The sequence below is a fragment of the Anopheles merus genome, chromosome 3R (assembly GCF_017562075.2).
Source record: "Anopheles merus strain MAF chromosome 3R, AmerM5.1, whole genome shotgun sequence".
Classification (NCBI taxonomy): domain Eukaryota; kingdom Metazoa; phylum Arthropoda; class Insecta; order Diptera; family Culicidae; genus Anopheles; species Anopheles merus.
The window spans coordinates 42,649,968-42,660,381 of NC_054084.1; the positions used below are offsets into that span (position 1 = coordinate 42,649,968).

The window sequence follows — 10,414 nt, forward strand, 5'->3', positions numbered from 1 at the left end:
CGGTCGGGATGGAAATATGTAAAGAGTTTGTGTGAGTTTGTTCCCTTCCCTAAGCTGTATTTCTAGTTCTAATCTGCCTACCGGTCCTAATCTCTATGTAAAGTTTCTTTTCAAAAAAGCATTCTCGAAAGCAAAAACATACGTTCCAAATATGAGGGTCTTTTTGTTCGTTCGTTATAATTTAGTGAAGTGATCTTGATTTTTGGTATATCACCCTTTTCGTCTGTTACACTTGCTTCAAGTTCAACTTGGTGCTGCCCGTTTCCCGTACAAACTGTATCACACCACCACCACCACCTGCACCAGCAGCAGCACGTTCGCTCATCGTTCGTTACGCATTCAGATAGTTCGTTCCGTAGTGTGGTTTCAGCGGGCCACGCTCCTCGTTGTCGTTCAAATAGTCCTCGTACTGTGCGCCCCCTTTGTGGGACGAGTGCGACAGTAGTTCCCGCTTCGGTCGCATAATGCCCTTCACATCGCTCAAGCTAATGTCCATCTCGCGGAACGCGTTCAGCAATATCACCGCGACGATCACCACGAAAAAGCCGCACAGATCGCCGATAATGTCTTCGGGGCGCATGTGGCGCCATTCCTTGAACAGGATCGCGGACGCCGTGATGACCAGCGTGGTAAAGATGACGTAGTAGATCGGCGTCACGATGCTGGTGTTGAAGATGTCCAGCGCTTTGTTGAGGTAGTTTACCTGTATCCCCACAAACACGACCGTCACGATGATGAGGAAGTAGGGGAGCCACATGCCGAAATCGTTCGACTTGCCGGACAGGGTGTCGCGTAGCGCGAGCCCGAGCGCTTTGCAGGACATGACCGTAAGGCTGCCGATGGCGGAACAGAGCAGTATGTAAACGGCTACGTGCTTGTGCCCGTACCGTGGCCCAATGCAGCATCCGATGAAGAGTGCGAGCGAAAGAATCAGCACGACGTACGTGATGAAGGTCGGATCTTGCAGCATATCGATCAGCAGGTTAAGATCCTCCACCTCGCCCTCTTTTGGTGAGTGTATGACGATGATCGTGGAGCCGACAATGCACAGAAAGCAGCCGAGCTTGCCGAGCAGGTTCAGCCGCTCTTTGAGAAACCGGGAAGCCATAACGGCGGCCACGATCACGCTGAGTGCTCCGAGCGGCGTAACGAGGGAAGCCGGCGCGAAGGCGTACGCGGCAAAGTTGGCTGCCTCCCCAACACCCACTGCAGTCATGGAAGGAAGAGAACAACGGGAGGAGGGAATTAGAATGGAGCGGAATGTTGTTGCTGTGTGTGTGTGGTCTTATCAAATTCTCTCAAAGCGCACACGAGCGAGAAGCGTTCTGCCTCCAGTGAGTCATGCGATCGTGTGTGGAATGTTGCGCCTCTCGCTATACTTACTGCAGATAAGCCCGGCCCACCAGATCCAGTCGCGTAGGTAGCCAAACCCGCCGGCACTGGCCCGCACCGAACCGACCCGGGAAAGTCGCAGCAGGCCAATTTTCTTGATGATGAAGCTAGACCCGATGAAAATACTGCTGGAAAGGGCCAGCGCTAGCCCGATGTAGAAGTCACGCTCCATGTACAGCTCGTCCATGGCTGGCGGTGGTGGTGGTGGCGCTGCCCCTGCGGAAGGCATTTTTTCACGCCCCGTGTGATCTTTTAATTAACCCCTCTCTGTTCTGGGCGGTGCGTCGAGTGAGCCTTTTCGCTTCTTCGACTAAACACTGATCGGTGGCGAGAAAAGGTCACACTAGGCAAGACATTTTCACGATGCACTGGACACGAAAATCTGGACGATCCTGTAGCGTAGTGACGACAATGGGGGAGACAACGCGTTATCAGAACGGACAGCGGACACAGGAAAAATGAAAAAAAGAAGTGACTCAATTTTGGTAGCAATCTGATTCTGGCTACTGGATGTTTTGTTTACGCTTTGATCTGATTAGAGCAGCTTTGAGTACAGATGGGGAGAGCAGGTTGGGCCATGGAATGATCTGTCAAATTTTGGAATAAAAATATTAATGCAAAGGACAGAAAAAAGACTAAAATGTTGTAATTTTAAGAAAATTTATCCTACAGATTAACAAGAGACGTATTTATGGCTTGCAATTTGTATTGTTAAAATTAGGAAAACAATAGATATAGCTGTCAAATGAAAGTCAACTTGATATACGCATCGTGACACATGGTCATACCTCTTTTTTACTGTGACAATTCTCCCATCGGCTTCGGAACGTACACAAATTGTCAATGCTTTGTGATTTTTACAATTTTTGGTAGCATTTTGCCGCCTCTGTGGATTTTCAAAGTGGAAAAAGAACTTAATACCATCTCAAACTCGTCGCAAACGGGTTAAGGTATGTGCCTGAATTTTAAGTAACTCCATTTGGTGTGTTTCCTAATAATTATTTTGTTATTTTAATGCTCGCATCAAACGTACCATTCCGCAGCGCGTTAGAACTCTCGTGGGCAATTCCCATTGCGGTTTCATTGGTTTTTTTCTATACTGATCGAACAAGTATCGATCGCACAGCCCTAAAAATGAGTGCTAGCGAAGGTAAGCGATAGGTTATTGTCCTGTTTTTGATGATTTTTTATTTAAAATTTGCCTTTTCTTCCTGCTTCATTTGCACGGGCAGAGCAACACGATCAGCAGCCGCGTGCCGATTCTCCCACGGTCGATGAAGAACGCCCACCTGGTGCGGGCGAGGTGGCCGAGCATGAGATCGTTAAGATGGAGGACGTAATCACGATCGATCCCGAGACGACCGAGGTCGATCTGAACCATGGCCGGATTGGGAAGATCGAGAATCTCGAACCTCTGACGAAGCTGGAACGGTGAGAGGGGGGAATTTCAAAGGGTGAATCATACCCCGTTTTAATGACCATGTGATTCATCAACGCTCCTCTCAAAACTTTCAGACTGTACCTGCGTTGGAATTTAATTAAAAAAATCGAAAATCTTGACCATCTGACGTCGCTGCTGGAGCTCGAGCTGTACGATAATCAGATCACCGAGCTGGAAAATCTGGACAATCTCGTCAATCTGGAGTACGTTACACCGGGATTAAGCGATAAATAGAGTATCTAACCGATTTGCTTTGTTAACAGAATGCTCGATGTCAGCTTCAATCGGCTGCATCAGATCAAGAACCTGTCCGCGCTGACCAATCTGCGCAAGCTGTTCCTGTGCGCTAATCGCATCTCGCTGATCGAAAACCTTGACCACTTTAGCAGTCTGACCATGCTGGAGCTGGGTGATAATAAGATAAGGGTAAGTGATGCGTTTATCTGCTCATCAATGTATTGTGTTTGGGAAATTATAATTATTACCTTTTTTTAATAGAAAATTGAAAACCTCGACAATCTGTCCAGCCTAACCCATCTGTACCTGGGCAAGAACAAAATTACGAAAATTGAAAATCTCGACAAGCTGGGCAAGCTGGAATGCTTGAGCTTGCAGTGTAACCGGCTAACCAAGATCGAAAACCTGGACCAGCTGGTAAATCTGACCGAACTGTACCTGTCCGAGAACGGCATAGAGACGATCGAAAATTTGGACCAAAACAAACAGCTCGAAACGCTCGATCTGGCCAAGAACCGGGTCAAGCGCATTGAAAACATTGAACACCTGGAAATGCTGGAGGAATTTTGGGTAATGTTTTTTTTTTATACATTTCAATTTATTTGCTATCCTGAACAAGATTTCATTTGTGTTATTTTTACAGATGAACGACAATGGCGTGTCGGAGTGGACGTGTGTGGATAAGCTGGCCAGCAACAAGAAGCTGGCAACGGTCTACCTGGAGCGCAATCCGGTAGCGAGCGACGTGAACTATCGTCGAAAGCTGAAGCTGGCCGTGCCTTGGTTGCAGAAGATCGATGCCACGCTCTGTCGCTAGGAAGTGTGGTGTGAGTCTGTCCTATTTTTGTAATGCAGTTAAATAAAGCTAAGATCCAAAAGGTGGATAGTATTAGGAGCCTATCTGGTTGAATTGTAAAAGCATAGAATACGCAATACTTTATTGCCAACTTAACACAAACATCAACCCGGGAATGTACTTTTATACTATAGAGGCATATTTACAAAACCCGGACGATTCGGTTGTACTTGGAAAGAACTTTTATTAACGCTCCTCTTTGTATGTAGGCGTGTTTGTTGCATTGGCAGAAAAATCGTGTCTAGCGAAATAATACCGAAGGGACTCCAAAATCCCTCCTTAACAAGCGGTTAGTGTATGATGAAGTGCGGTTATCCATAGCGAACGATGATATCGCTCTGTCGTTAACACACAAACCCTCCGGGATGGTTGGAAGAGTTGGCCATGCTCGTCGTGTCTTTGCCTTCGCCATCGTTCGCCTCGATCGCTTGCAGTTCATCGTCCACATCGTCATCCTCGTCGAACGATTGGCCCGTTACCCGTTTCAGCTCCATCCGGTAGCGTTGCATCTTGCTCTCCTGATCGGTCAGCAGTTCCAGCAGATCTTCCTGATCCTTGCGCAGCTTGTCCAGCTCGGTGCCGGATTCGTTCGCTTTACCTTCCGCCACACTGACGCGCGCCCGCAGCTGATCCAGCTCACCCAGCAGCCGGCTATTTTCTGACTCATAGTAGGCTAGCTTTGCACGATCCGTTTGCTGCTCGAGCGACAGCATGGAGAGCCGCTTCTCGAGCACTTCCTGCTGATGATCGCCTTGTGCGGGCAGCAGGTGGAGCGGGGAGGAGGCCGAAGAGGAGAGCGTTTGCTGGCGCAAATCAGCCGCTGCCTGTAGCTGCGCTTTCAGCAGTATGTTCTGATCCTGCAGTTGCGCATTGCTCGATTGCGATTGTTCCAGCGCACCGGACAGCTCGCGCACTTTTGCTTCCTGGTGCGCGAGTTGCTGCTGTAGCGCCTGCAGTCGCGTATCCTGCTCGCGTATGATGTCTTTATACTGCGCGACCAACCCGGACGCTTCCTGGCTGAGCGTGAGCTCGGTAATGTTTTCCCCACCGGAGCTGAACCCGTTGACCGTTTTGGAGATGACCGCCTCGAGCGCTTTGAACAGTCGGCAGAATTCATAATCCAGCAGCAGATCGGTTGTGGCGGCGATGCGAATTTGCGGCTGTTTTGCGGATTTGCTGTAATTTTCGTGCTTGGATACTTCGCCCAGCTTTTTGTTGTACGTGTCGAGCCCGATGCGCTTCACCAGCAGCTGGCAGAGAAACTCGCGCTGATGCTCCTGCACGCTGTTATCGTTGAACTGGATGCAGATCCCCATCAGGAAGGCGCACAGCCCCTGCACCAGATACTCGTTGTCGCCGTGCTCGTTGGCGGAGATTTGCCCCGTCAGGTACGCGACCGTACCCGGGATGGAGAGGAATGTGCGCACCGCCAGCTGACAGTGGCTGAGCCACACGGACAGCAGCATCAGCAGCCCGACCTTGCTTTGGAATTTGCAGTTCGCCTGCTGCAGCAGCTGATTGCACTGCTCCAGCAGCGAGACCGGTTTGCTGGTGTGCGAAGTGGCCAGCACCACGCGCAACAGCTGCTCCTTTTGGGCCGGATTTTCCAACAGTGCGTGGCTCATGGAGACGGCGGCGAACCAGTTCGACAGGGGGTCGGTGCTGAACAGACTGCGGCAGAGCAGCTGGCCGCTGGTGATGGATTGCGTCTGCTCTGAGGACTGTAGCAGCGTTTTCACGAGCGACGTCTGCCCGGCCTCGTTCCGGTAGAGATAGCTCTGGAAGCAGTACAGCACGGCACAGCGAAGCGAAAGCGGCTGCTTCTCGTTCACCATCGACATCAGCAGCAGCACGATCGCGGACAGTGGCGGATCGCACGGTGCCATGAACGAGTTAAAGTAGTCCTGATTCTGCCCATCGCCCCGAATCACCTCGGCGATCGTGTTGATCGTTTCGATCAACAAATCCGGCGGCACTCCGCTGGCCATTATGATGTTGCAGATGGCCGACAGCAACCCGGAGCTACGGATCGCTTTTTGGCAGGAGCTGATCACCTGCTGCGGATTGCTCGGGCAGACCAGTGCCCTGACCACCTGCAGCATGCAGTGCAGATTGGAAACCTTCTGCGGGCTCATGCCCGCCTGATCCTGATCGGTGGAAAGCTCCAGCATCGGCGCTAACCGCTGAATGTACGAACCTTCCTTGAAGAACTGCTGATTGCTCGGGTTGTTTTTGAGCAGGTTCAGCATCAGTATAAGACAATCCTCCACCACGATGCCACCGTCCGAGCAGCCCTCCTCCTTGATCACGTCCAGCAGCCGATCGAACGCGTTCTCAAACGCCACAATCTTCTGTATGTTTCCGTTGCCCTTGGTTAGCTGTATCATCAGCAGCAGTGCATCGTTCCGGATCACCTCCCGGCTGTCGATCAGCAGATCCATCATCTTCGACACGCCCATCGGGCTGACGAGCACTATCTCCTGTATCTCCTTCGGCCGGTTGGCGAGCAGATTCGTCAGCAGCTTAATCGCCGCCCACCGGACCCGAAAATCGTACTCCTCCAGGCACGCCAGCACCAGACACACATTGTCCGAGTTTTTGATGAAAATCTCCGTAAACTGCTCACCAATGTTGGCCGTCACGTTCGGGTTGTCTTCCTCCTCTTCGAACTGCTCGGGCGACGTTACATGGCACAGCGTGTCGAGACAGTACCCGATTATTTCGCAGTCCGTCCGATCGTTCTCGAGCACCTGGAGCATCGCGTTCATACCGATGCCTACCTCAATGCGATACTTTTTCGAGAGGGCTTTCAGCGCCCGACATGCATCGCGGCGGTCCTCCAGCAGGGTCGACGATGTGACCCGTTCCACCAGCAGTTCCACCTGGGTACAGGGAAAATGGTTGGTATGTTAGAACGGTTGGAAAATTCTTAATCTGGGCGGAGGAGCAATCTGTTGGGCGGGGAGGGCGCATCTTACCGTTTCGGCACCGCTCGGCGCCTGGTTAGGTTGCTGCGAACCGAGCACCGTCTGTAGGCCACTCTTGAGGAAGTTCATCCCGGTGGCAAACAGACCAACACACCGTCCAACAATCCACTATTCGCGTCGTTTGTTGGTAGAAGCTTTGGGTACACGGGAACAAACGGGCACGAATTTTCACATCCAGCTTTCCTTTTCCCTGCCACCTAATTGGTACACGTCAATATTTTCGGTGGCGATTATTTGTTTCTGTTTTGACAACTACGGAGGCTGATAAGGTTGGGAGTTGAGCAGAAACATTTTGTTTGGCATTTTGCTAGGATTCTCGGGTTGAATTATTTTTTCAGCTCGAAGAAAATGATTTCTCTTGGTTTGTTTGTAATTTTAAAACCAAATATTTGCTTATAATAACCCCCGAGATCTTTGAAATTGCGTATAAATGCGATGCTCATCAGCGGTTGATCCATCAAGCCAGATTTGAAATGCGCGTTTGACGTTAGCCGCTGACATGCTGAATTGCGTTAACAAATGTCAACCCGCCGCGGTGTTTGGTTTACAGGAAAATTACACATTACCCTGAATTGCAAAGGAAGGACTGCGCCCTGTGGTCTTAATTTTAATAACTCTGTGCTAGTACGAATAGTTTGTTTTAAAGCGCAACCATGTCCGACATACAAATGCTGATCGATATGGGATTTCCCAAAGAGAAGGCGTAAGTATCCACAACAACCACCCCGGCCGCACTCCTCGCTATTCTAACTCCCCTTTTTTGCCTTTCCGCTCGGGGGGACTCGATTCTCTTCCTCCGTTTTGCAGTGAACGGGCGCTCGAGGTGACCAACAACAAAGGGGTGGAACAGGCGATGGAGTGGCTGCTAGCCCATGCGGACGAACCACTGCCCCCAGCGACGGCGGCCGCCGGCGACAGTTCCAGCTCCACGGCCGCTGGCGGTGCAACGACAGAACCCTCCACGGAGGAAGGTGCCGCCGCGGCGGAGGAACCCGTAGCAAAATCGCTGAAATGTGACGAGTGTGGCAAGCTGTTCAAATCCCAGGAGGAGGTCGAATTTCACGCTGCCAAAACGGAGCACAGCAGCTTCTCAGAATCGACCGAGGAGAAGAAACCGTTGACGGAGGAGGAGAAGAAGGCGCAGCTCGCCCTGCTGGAGGAGAAGATGCGCCGCAAGCGCCAGGAGCGGGAGGAGAACGAAAAGAAGGAAGCGATGGAGCGGGAGCGGCTGCGCATCAAGTCGGGCAAGGACATGCTCGAGGCGCGCCGCAAGATGGAGGAGCAGGAGATGAAGAAATTGATGGACCAGCGGAAGCGCGAGAAGCTGGAAAGTCAGCAAGCGCGGGACCGTGTCCGAGCCCAGATCGAGGCCGACCGGGCCGCCCGCAAGGCCAAAGAGTCTGGGTGAGTAGCGAGCGTTTCGCGCGCTCTCGGGTGTCGAAGCGTTTGATGTGCAATGTGTGTGTGTGTGTGTTTTTTTTTTGTGGAATTTCAGCGAAACCACTGCCGTATCACCGACGTCCACAGCACCGGTCAGTAGTCCTCCGCCAGCAGCGGCGAATCCGACGTCCACCACCACCACTACTATGCCCACCAAACCGGCAGAGACGAAAAGTTACACCACAGCCAAGATTGCGATCCGCATGATGGACGGGACGCAGCTCGTGCAGACGTTCCAGGCGGGCGAGCAGCTGGCGGCGGTGCGGCTGTTCGTGCAGCTGAAGATGGACTCGGTCGACGCGGCGTTCGGACTGATGACCAACTTCCCGAAGAAGGTGTTCACCGCGGAGGAGTACGAGATGCCGCTGGACAAGCTGGGGCTGGTACCGAACGCGGTGCTGATCGTGACGAAGGCACCGTAGTGTGTAGCTAGTAAGGATTAGATGTGTTTGTATAAATTCTCCTATACGAGTGTGCGATTCTCGGTTCGATTTCGGTTGTGTTTGTGCTTTGATTTGGTGGTGCAGTACGTGTATTAAAAGGCGGTTCTCCCGGTCGCGTCGCGATCTGGCACTGATGTACATGATTGTTTGATGGGAAAATAGGTTCTCTTTTATTCAAAATGATCTTAATTTCCGTTCGTAGCTCAATTCGATAGAGGAGTGTAACAACTATCCGAACATAACCATAAGCTATACGTTTTATGAAATGAATTGCATGGCCTTTACAAAAATAGTACCTTCGAAGAGAGGAACTTAAACAAGAATTACCTCAATTTCGGTCTTTCCATCGGATATTTCGTACACCGTTTCGTAAACTACATCACGATCCGATTGCGAAACCTCCTCCTCATCCTCCTCCTTCTTCTCCTGCTTCTTTGGTACAGCGTCCGGATAGAAGATGGGTTTGGCGGCGTTGCAGTTACTAATCACCGTACCCACCCGCGAGTTGGGCAGCACGATACGCTCCAGCCCAACGATCCCGTCGCAATCGGCCGACTGTAGCTGCTTGTCGAAACAGATGCGCACCTCGTTCAGAAACTGTTGGTGCGTCTTGCGGTCGAAAAAGCACTCGATCGCCACATTCTTCCCGTAGTAATCGTACAGTGCCTTGTTGAGCGTGGGCAGACTGTAGTTAAATCCGGGCTTAATGTCTCCGTTCGTAGCGAACGCGGCGCTCACAGAATGTTGCTCCAGCCAGCTCAAACCTTGGCCGAAGTATTTCGCCTCCGTGTTAAGCTGCTCGATCGCTTCGGCGGCACAGGTACCGTGCTTGAGCCATTCGTGCTCCCAGAGCGAATCGTCCGGTTTGTTCTTCTCCACATTGACCCAGTGCGCCTCGAGCTGCGGCTCGATCGGGCTGAGCTGCGACACATCGAAAATGGCCGACTTGTTGCAGAAGGCGGGCCCGATCGTGTTTAGCTTCGTGGGCCAAATGCCATGGATCGTCCAGACGGTGGCCGGTGTCGGTAGGCCGCAGATGTGCTCTTTGCCCGTTTCACGCCACTCGTAGCAGGCGGTGATCGGCCAGCGTTGGGTGAAAATGAGCAAATCGAACTGATGGACCTGCTTGCCCTGCTCTACAGCAGCGATCGAATTTTCCCGTGAATCTTCATCATCGTATCTATTGCTGGTGGGGCGAAAAAAAAACACGCACAAGATTATGCTGTTGGGTATTAACAGATCAGTACAATAAATTACCTGTTTGGCGCAGCAAAACACAAATGCACGAACAATAATGCACAAATAATGCGAATGGACAACTTCATCGCACCAACAAAGTGTTCGGTTCTATCTATTCCGTCTTCCGAGTGCCGGTTTGACAAGCGAAGCGAGGAAGATGCCACTCGATCGGTGGTGATCGTGTGCATCAGTTCGTTCGCTTTGTTCGTAAATAGAACAGACGCGTAAAAGCACGAGCCATAAAAACGGAATGCAAGGAATGTTTTGACGTTCCCAAAGGGTGCGCAGCGATAAGCGCGTTTGGAGGACTTTTAACGGTTGCAATAAATAGAAAACAGTATTATCACACGGATTGGCAATCAACGGGGATTGTTGTTTG

The 10,414-nt window shown here is 51.3% G+C and overlaps 5 protein-coding genes across 5 annotated transcripts; 2 read left to right on the plus strand and 3 right to left on the minus strand.

Annotated features, from left to right (window-relative positions):
- Window positions 1–158: 158 nt before the first annotated feature.
- Window positions 159–1,952, minus strand: LOC121595932 (magnesium transporter NIPA2). The gene is made up of 2 exons (XM_041920414.1): window positions 1,384–1,952; window positions 159–1,206 (listed from the first exon to the last, which is right to left on the minus strand). Exons 1-2 carry the CDS (start codon window positions 1,619–1,621, stop codon window positions 332–334), a joined length of 1,113 nt encoding a protein of 370 aa, XP_041776348.1. The 5' UTR covers window positions 1,622–1,952; the 3' UTR covers window positions 159–331.
- A 233-nt stretch (window positions 1,953–2,185) lies between these two features.
- Window positions 2,186–3,965, plus strand: LOC121595938 (protein phosphatase 1 regulatory subunit 7). Its single transcript, XM_041920420.1, has 7 exons — window positions 2,186–2,342; window positions 2,436–2,542; window positions 2,625–2,823; window positions 2,908–3,036; window positions 3,097–3,259; window positions 3,332–3,640; window positions 3,714–3,965. The coding sequence occupies exons 2-7, from the start codon at window positions 2,527–2,529 to the stop codon at window positions 3,885–3,887; spliced, it is 990 nt and encodes a 329-aa protein (XP_041776354.1). The 5' UTR covers window positions 2,186–2,342; window positions 2,436–2,526; the 3' UTR covers window positions 3,888–3,965.
- A 10-nt stretch (window positions 3,966–3,975) lies between these two features.
- On the minus strand, window positions 3,976–7,154 carry LOC121595926 (general vesicular transport factor p115). The gene is made up of 2 exons (XM_041920400.1): window positions 6,905–7,154; window positions 3,976–6,808 (listed from the first exon to the last, which is right to left on the minus strand). Exons 1-2 carry the CDS (start codon window positions 6,980–6,982, stop codon window positions 4,271–4,273), a joined length of 2,616 nt encoding a protein of 871 aa, XP_041776334.1. The 5' UTR covers window positions 6,983–7,154; the 3' UTR covers window positions 3,976–4,270.
- Window positions 7,155–7,433: 279 nt separating this feature from the next.
- LOC121595937 (UBX domain-containing protein 1) lies at window positions 7,434–8,844 on the plus strand. Its single transcript, XM_041920419.1, has 3 exons — window positions 7,434–7,616; window positions 7,721–8,317; window positions 8,409–8,844. Exons 1-3 carry the CDS (start codon window positions 7,567–7,569, stop codon window positions 8,773–8,775), a joined length of 1,014 nt encoding a protein of 337 aa, XP_041776353.1. The 5' UTR covers window positions 7,434–7,566; the 3' UTR covers window positions 8,776–8,844.
- A 98-nt stretch (window positions 8,845–8,942) lies between these two features.
- LOC121595936 (ribonuclease Oy) lies at window positions 8,943–10,257 on the minus strand. The gene is made up of 2 exons (XM_041920417.1): window positions 10,054–10,257; window positions 8,943–9,982 (listed from the first exon to the last, which is right to left on the minus strand). Exons 1-2 carry the CDS (start codon window positions 10,221–10,223, stop codon window positions 9,109–9,111), a joined length of 1,044 nt encoding a protein of 347 aa, XP_041776351.1. The 5' UTR covers window positions 10,224–10,257; the 3' UTR covers window positions 8,943–9,108.
- Between the last annotated feature and the right edge of the window lie 157 nt (window positions 10,258–10,414).

Excerpts from the sequence above, each read along its gene's own strand:
- LOC121595932 (XM_041920414.1), bottom strand. The coding sequence starts at position 1,621 with ATGCCTTCCGCAGGGGCAGCGCCACCACCACCACCGCCAGCCATGGAC. Across the intron at positions 1,207-1,383 it reads GTGGGCCGGGCTTATCTGCA|TGGGTGTTGGGGAGGCAGCC; the intron begins GTAAGTATAGCG and ends CCATGACTGCAG.
- LOC121595938 (XM_041920420.1), top strand. Across the intron at positions 3,037-3,096 it reads GACAATCTCGTCAATCTGGA|AATGCTCGATGTCAGCTTCA; the intron begins GTACGTTACACC and ends CTTTGTTAACAG. Across the intron at positions 3,641-3,713 it reads AAATGCTGGAGGAATTTTGG|ATGAACGACAATGGCGTGTC; the intron begins GTAATGTTTTTT and ends TTATTTTTACAG.
- LOC121595926 (XM_041920400.1), bottom strand. The coding sequence starts at position 6,982 with ATGAACTTCCTCAAGAGTGGCCTACAGACGGTGCTCGGTTCGCAGCAA. Across the intron at positions 6,809-6,904 it reads CGCCGAGCGGTGCCGAAACG|GTGGAACTGCTGGTGGAACG; the intron begins GTAAGATGCGCC and ends CCCTGTACCCAG.
- LOC121595937 (XM_041920419.1), top strand. The coding sequence starts at position 7,567 with ATGTCCGACATACAAATGCTGATCGATATGGGATTTCCCAAAGAGAAG. Across the intron at positions 7,617-7,720 it reads GGATTTCCCAAAGAGAAGGC|TGAACGGGCGCTCGAGGTGA; the intron begins GTAAGTATCCAC and ends TCCGTTTTGCAG. Across the intron at positions 8,318-8,408 it reads CGCAAGGCCAAAGAGTCTGG|CGAAACCACTGCCGTATCAC; the intron begins GTGAGTAGCGAG and ends GTGGAATTTCAG.
- LOC121595936 (XM_041920417.1), bottom strand. The coding sequence starts at position 10,223 with ATGCACACGATCACCACCGATCGAGTGGCATCTTCCTCGCTTCGCTTG. Across the intron at positions 9,983-10,053 it reads TGTTTTGCTGCGCCAAACAG|CAATAGATACGATGATGAAG; the intron begins GTAATTTATTGT and ends TCGCCCCACCAG.